This window comes from Mus caroli, unplaced genomic scaffold (genome assembly GCF_978045245.1).
Source record: "Mus caroli unplaced genomic scaffold, Mus_caroli_1 scaffold_15, whole genome shotgun sequence".
NCBI classification, from domain to species: domain Eukaryota; kingdom Metazoa; phylum Chordata; class Mammalia; order Rodentia; family Muridae; genus Mus; species Mus caroli.
The window spans coordinates 8,430,417-8,436,859 of record NW_028227270.1 but is presented as its reverse complement, the minus strand read 5'-3'; the positions used below and the strand labels follow the sequence as shown (position 1 = coordinate 8,436,859).

At 51.9% G+C, this 6,443-nt stretch overlaps 1 protein-coding gene across 1 annotated transcript; it reads left to right on the top strand.

Moving 5' to 3' along the window:
- The first annotated feature begins 3,549 nt into the window (after positions 1 to 3,549).
- On the top strand, positions 3,550 to 6,443 carry Ccno (cyclin O). Its single transcript, XM_021181089.2, has 3 exons — positions 3,550 to 3,980; positions 4,573 to 4,758; positions 5,313 to 6,443. Exons 1-3 carry the CDS (start codon positions 3,594 to 3,596, stop codon positions 5,796 to 5,798), a joined length of 1,059 nt encoding a protein of 352 aa, XP_021036748.1. The 5' UTR covers positions 3,550 to 3,593; the 3' UTR covers positions 5,799 to 6,443.

Here is a 6,443-nt window from a genome sequence, read left to right as displayed (position 1 = left end):
TATCCATGTTCCGCAGCCTATTCTTGATTCTAACTTTATTAGATCTTTCTGGCAAAACAACTAAAACCATCTCTTAAAACTTTCTTCCTAAGGTTATTTGAATCAAATCGGGAAGTCTATAAAATCATTAGTGCATCTAACCAGTGTTAACTCATGAAAGTTCATCTTTATGTTGATCTGCAAAAAAAAAAAAAAAAAAAAAAAATCTGCTCAATAGGGTGGAATCCTTAGACTATGTAATAGTGATGGGAAAGGCATATCAGCTGCAAGAAACAATCCTGAGAGGAAGTCTCTTGGGATCCTGCCTAATCCCAAAGCTCATCCATTTTAGGCCATGCTCCATCCACAAAGCGGTACATTGTGGATGGAGAAGCGAGGCTAAACTTGAGTCTCAGATGTATATTTTACTGCCTATGACCTCAGTCTTTACCTCTGTATGCCTCATCTCTAAGAATGGCTATAACACCAGAAGCTGAACTGTGGAGCTGCTGTAAGACTGAAGCATAGCCCTATGCACAGATAGATATACACAGAGAATAAAGTGCTTGCCACAAATCCTTTATGTAATTATTAGCTATAACTTTCCGGCTTCTGTCCCCCGCTTCTCTGCAAGGGCCATTCTTTATTAGACAGGCCCTTATACACATCTGCAGATGTCCCAGGACTGCTGCCAGATCCTCCTACAGCCTTTTTTACTTAGAATACTCTTGTCCAGCCCTCCTCTTCTGCCTCCCTCCCTCCCCCCTACCTTGGTTTTTACCATCGAGTTTTCATTACTCTTTCCAGAACAATGAGACTGATCCTGCTGTGAAGTTGCAGGGCTCAGTTGAATTTGAATATCAGATAAAGAATAGTCTGTTGGGGGTTGGAGGATGGCTCAGAGGTTAAGAGCACTGATTGCTCTTCCAGAGGTGCTGAGTTCAAGTCCTAGCAACCATGTGGTGGCTCACAACCATCTGTCATGGGATCTGATGCCCTCTTCTGGTGTGTATGAAGACAGCTACAGTGCACTCATATATATAATCTTAAAAAAAAAAAAACTTTAAAAAATAGCCTGCTGTTCCATATAGTACAGTGTTTCAGGTAATATCAGATAAACATTTTTCTCTTGTAGATATGTCTCATACAATTTCTGTGACATCCTTATGAGAAATGCATTTGTTGTTTATCTGACATTTGCATTTAAATTGATATCTTGGTCCCCTCCCCCATCACATTTCAGTCCTTTTTTGTTTGGTTTTGTTTTTTTGGGTTTTTTTGGCTTTTTCTGAGACAGGGTTTCTCTGTGTAGCCCTGACTGTCCTGGAACTCACTCTGTAGACCAGGCTGGCCTCGAACTCAGAAATTCACCTGACTCTGCTGGGATTAAAGGAATGCACCACCACACCCGGCTCACATTTCAGTCCTTTAAAAATGGCTCATGGCTCTTTGTTTATCCCGCCTGAACACCTGCTCCTTGCAGGTTAGACACAGCAGGCGACACAGCAAGCACTCTGCCAAAGCTGAATAGGCCCTTCAAACTGAGACTCAGGCGGTGTCTGTTGGGATTGACTCTAAGTACAGGCCTTGGGGAAAAAAGGTATTTTCAGCATGGAGAGCCTTACCACACACAGATGGACTGATCAATCTTCAATTTCCCCCAGCATAACAACATTCTTGACCCCTTTGGATCAGGTTCAAGAGGACCCTACCATTTTGCATTTAAAAAGGACTTTCTCTTCATGAGGGTCTCCCAACAACTGGAGTGGGAGCCGTCCCTGACTCTGTTGTCTGCTTGTGACTGCCTTGTCTGGCCACAGTGGGAGAGCTTGTGCCCAGGCCTGCAGTGGCTTGGTGTGTCAGGGTGGGTTAGTACTCAGAGGGAGAGGGCGCCCTCTTCTCAATGGAGAGGGAAGGAGGGGGGAGGGGCGATGTGAGGCGGTAACTGAGAGGAGGGGGAGCTGCGATAGGGATGTAAAGTGAATAAATAAATTAAGGGGGGCGGAGTTTCAAGATTTCTCATCTATGTTACTTGACTTGCAAGGCAAGTAATATCCTTTTACAGACGACGAAATAGAGACCGAATAATGTCTTGCTGAACAAGATCATTAAATAGGAACACTCGGATCCTACTGGTGAGGTACTTTGTGCTCTTTCCCGCTGGACCAAGAGGCAGAATCAGAGCGTTCCTGGATCCTTCCTCCTCACCCAGAAAACTCTCCTAGGAAAAGGTCTGCTATGTGGCCCCTTTGCTGTGGATTCGGTTGATCTCCCTATATCAACCATCAACAGCCTGAGAGGAGACAGAAAGCCAGGCACTTGCATGTAGAAAACTCCTCTCAGGTGATTCTCAGCAACCCCGCGTCACACAAGTGCTGCAATTTAAAGTGCCTTCAGAATCACGGAGAATAGAAACAGAGGCGAGAAGCTGAAATCCAGCCCTTTCCCCTCACCTGCTTTTCTGGCAAGTTTCTAGGGGGAGGATTTGCACGTGGACTCCAACAATTTCCAGCTGTCTTTGGAATAAGTGAGGACGGCCACGTGTGCAGAATTCACAGCGCCTTAACGTCTCTTTTAGATCAGGACCGGAGTTTGGAGTTCACGCGTTGAGAATGGAGAAGGTGTCACATTCTATCTTTCTCTCTTGTCCCTGCGCCTCCCCCTACCCCAACTCTGCATTCCTTTGATTCCCTTCCATCCTCCCCTGGGCGCAAAGAATAACCTAGAAAGGCAGAGGGTTAAAAGCTAATGACCCAAAGCAGAACACGCTGTGAGCAATTCCACAGAAATGCCACCTGTGACATTAAGCCCCTAAACGGCTGCAGCCTTGGCGTGTTTGGCTTGGGATGAAAAGTGCGGGGCAAAGTATCCAGAGGGCAATGGGCTTGTGCGACGGTCATTTGAAGTAACTTCCTACGTTTTTGGATCACAAATACCTGTCTGACAGGACGGGCTCCCACATACTTAACAGACGTTAGCGACGCGCCAAAGTTCTGCTTCCCTGGACCAGCGGAATGAAATAAAATAGTCGCAAATGAAGTCCTTTTATGGGTCACTGAAGAAAACCTAGCCTGATCTTGGTCTGGAGCTCAGAGGCGGACCCACCTGGGCTAGGGTTGGCATAAAAGATAATCACACCAGGCCAGACAATCTAACCAAGGATCAGGTTCTCCGGAGCAGCCTTTCCCTTTTTCCGGGGGCGGCTGAACCGCTCAGCGGGTCCATGGCTCCCATAGGTGGCCAGTGATCTTCACGCTCTTCCACCGAGCTCACGCAGCTGGCGCCGGGACCCGGGCTGCGGTTGCCACGGTGACGACAGACGCGCGGAGCCTGCAGCTGAAGGCGGGTGAGAGGCGGGAGTTGCAACGCCTCCTCCCCCTGCACCAGCGCGGGGGCCACGCGTTGCTCGCACGCTAGGGGAGTGGCTCTGCCTCGGGGAAAGTGTGGCCTGTGGGCGGCTCGGGGCTCAGCCAGTGAGAGGCCGGGGGAGTGGTGGAGGGAAGGCACAGTCCGGGTACTTAGAGCTGCTCCAGCAGCGGGACCCGATCTTCCTTGCAGCCCTCGCGCCGACGCTCCGGGCGTCGCGGACGCTAGGAGCGCTACCCGATTGTAACATGGTTACCCCTTGCCCTGCCAGCCCGGCCAGCCCCGCCGCGGGAGGCGGGAGGCGGGACAGCCATCAGAACCTCCGCGCCCCAGTGAAGAAGAGCAGGCGCCCGTGCCTCCGGAGGAAGAAGCCGCTGCGGCCGCTGAACGCGTGTTCGCTCCCGGGAGACTCGGGCGTCTGTGACCTTTTCGAGTCCCCCAGCTCGAGCTCGGACGGCGCCGACAGCCCCGCAGTGTCTGCGGCGCGGGACTGCAGCTCCCTACCCAGCCCTGCCCAGCCCTTGACAGCGCTGGATCTCCAGACCTTCCGAGAATACGGCCAGAGCTGCTACGACTTCCGAAAGGCGCAGGAGAACCTTTTCCACCCGCGGGAGTCGCTGGCGCGCCAGCCACAAGTGAGGCGCTGGCAAGAGCCAGACCCGCCGTCGCGCTTCTGCCTCTCCCAGGCTAGCTCTCTCTCTCTCTCTCTCCATGGCTGCTGGCTGCCCTTCGCACAGCCCTAGTCATTGCAGTCCATTACCTGCCATCAGTAGGAGCAATTGGGACCTTCGAGGATTGGCCCACTGACCTATTTAGATGGAGAAAGGTTGGGGGTGGAGAGGTGGCTATCGGCAGTTATGGGGGGGGGGAGTAGAGGAGTTTTATTATAACGCAGTTCGACAGCTTCTACGTTATATCCAGAACACCTAAATTTGCTTGCACTTCTGTTTAAAAAAAACAACTTTACCCCCCACCCCCACCCCTTATAGTCCCTTTGACTTGCTGAGAGGTTTAGACTGGGTAGTGTGCCCTAATGCACTGTGCACAATACCAGGCGCGAGCCCAAACGTTCCCAGGCGTTCCGGAACGCCTGGTTTAAGCCAGGCCCGTACCCCGCCCCCCACGTGTCTCCTATTTTTCAGTCATTTAGCGTTTTCCTCTTTGCCCCTCTGGATTGTTTTGTTCGGGCGCGCGCTTCAGCACACTCCCCCTCTCGCTCCCGGCCAGGTGACTGCCGAATCGCGCTGTAAGCTGCTCAGCTGGCTCCTGCAAGTCCACCGCCAGTTCGGCCTCTCTTTCGAGTCGCTGTGTCTGACCGTGAATACTCTGGACCGTTTTCTCCTCACGACCCCTGTTGCTGCAGACTGCTTCCAGCTGCTCGGGGTCACCTGTCTGCTCATCGCTTGCAAGCAGGTACCTCCACCGGGCGAAAGGGTGTGATGTGTTTGCAGCCAGCGCCCCCCTTCCCCAACTCGTGCATGGCTTAGGGCTGGGTTGCTTGGTTTATCTGGGCAGATGCTCAGATGCTCGAAGATCTTTCCATGTCATAGCCTTCCTTAACTTCTCTTTCTTACCACTCACAGCAACACTCCTTTCAGACTGCAAAGAGGTTAGGCTGTAGCTGGCCGCCCACCCAAAGCTTTGTAGTACTTGTCTCTGGAAAAGATGCTTTTAAAATCAATCTCTCTCTCTCTCTCTCTCTCTCTCTCTCTCTCTCTCTCTCTCTCTCTCTCTCTCACACACACACACACACACACACACACACACACACACATATTTTAAAGTTGGGTTGTAGATAGAGAAGGTGTACTAGCAGCCGTGGGTAGGGGGAGAGGTTTCAGGGGTGGAATTGTGGAAGTGGAAGGAATATAGAGTTCGAGTCCCAGTTTTCTCCCAGGTTTTAGGCTGGATGGATTTGGGACCCGGGTACCCACCAGTCCGGAACTGGAGCACACTCTGTGTTGCAGGTAGAGGTGCACCCACCTCGCTTGAAACAGCTCCTGGTACTGTGTGGCGGTGCGTTCTCCCGGCAGCAGCTGTGCAACCTCGAGTGCATCGTGCTGCATAAGCTCCACTTCAGCCTGGGTGCGCCCACCATCAACTTCTTCCTGGAGCATTTCACTCACTGGCGCATGGAAGCCGGCCAGGCTGAGGTCACCGAAGCTCTAGAGGCTCAAACCCTGGCCCGGGGAGTGGCAGAGCTGAGCCTGACGGATTACGCGTTCACTACCTACACGCCGTCCCTGCTGGCTATCTGCTGCCTGGCGCTGGCTGATGGAATGCTGCAGCACCAGCACGCGATGGACCTGCGCCTGGGAGAGCACCCAGAGGCGACACTGCAAGACTGTCTGGGCAAGCTGCAGACGCTCGTGTCCATCAACAGCAGCTCCCTGCCTCGAATTCTGCCTCCCCAGATCTGGGAGAGGTGCAGCCTGCCCCAGAGTTGGCAATAAAAAGCACCCCCTTGAGCTCCTTTTTTAAATTCCCTGGTCCCTGCTCCGTGCCTTAAGGAGAATATGCAGTACTGATCCAAAGAGAAGTTGAGGTCTCCTACCTGTAAATACTGTACAATAACGGATTCTTAATTTATTTTGTAGTACACAAGGGCAGGGGTGACAGTTCTGGCTTGTCTAAATGCTGCTGTTGGCATGCCTGACTGTCTGCCTGTCCCAGGCGAAGTCCATCACGAGGTAACCAGTTTCGGAGGCTCTTCCCTGCTCCCACAGTTTTACTTTGTAGTAAGCTCTGTGAAAACAACCTGGCAAGATTTTATATGCCACTGTTCCAATAAGCAGACAAGTCAAGGTGGCTTGTCTGTATCTTAACCCCCTCCAGTCAGGAGGCTGAGTCCCCTCCCCCATACCAGTGGCCCAAGGAGAATGAGACAGAGTTAGAAGTCAAAGTGGTCTGTGCTGTCCGGATAGGCGGTGACTGCACTAACTGATGTGGAGCTGGGAAGCTTTGGGGACCAGGCAGCCATACTAGCAGTGGGTGAAGCAAGAGACAGTCCCTGGTGCAACACAGGAAATGCTGGAATGCTTTTGCGTATTGTTTTAGCTGTTGCAACCTGGGTCATTTCCTCTGCAGCTACACACATG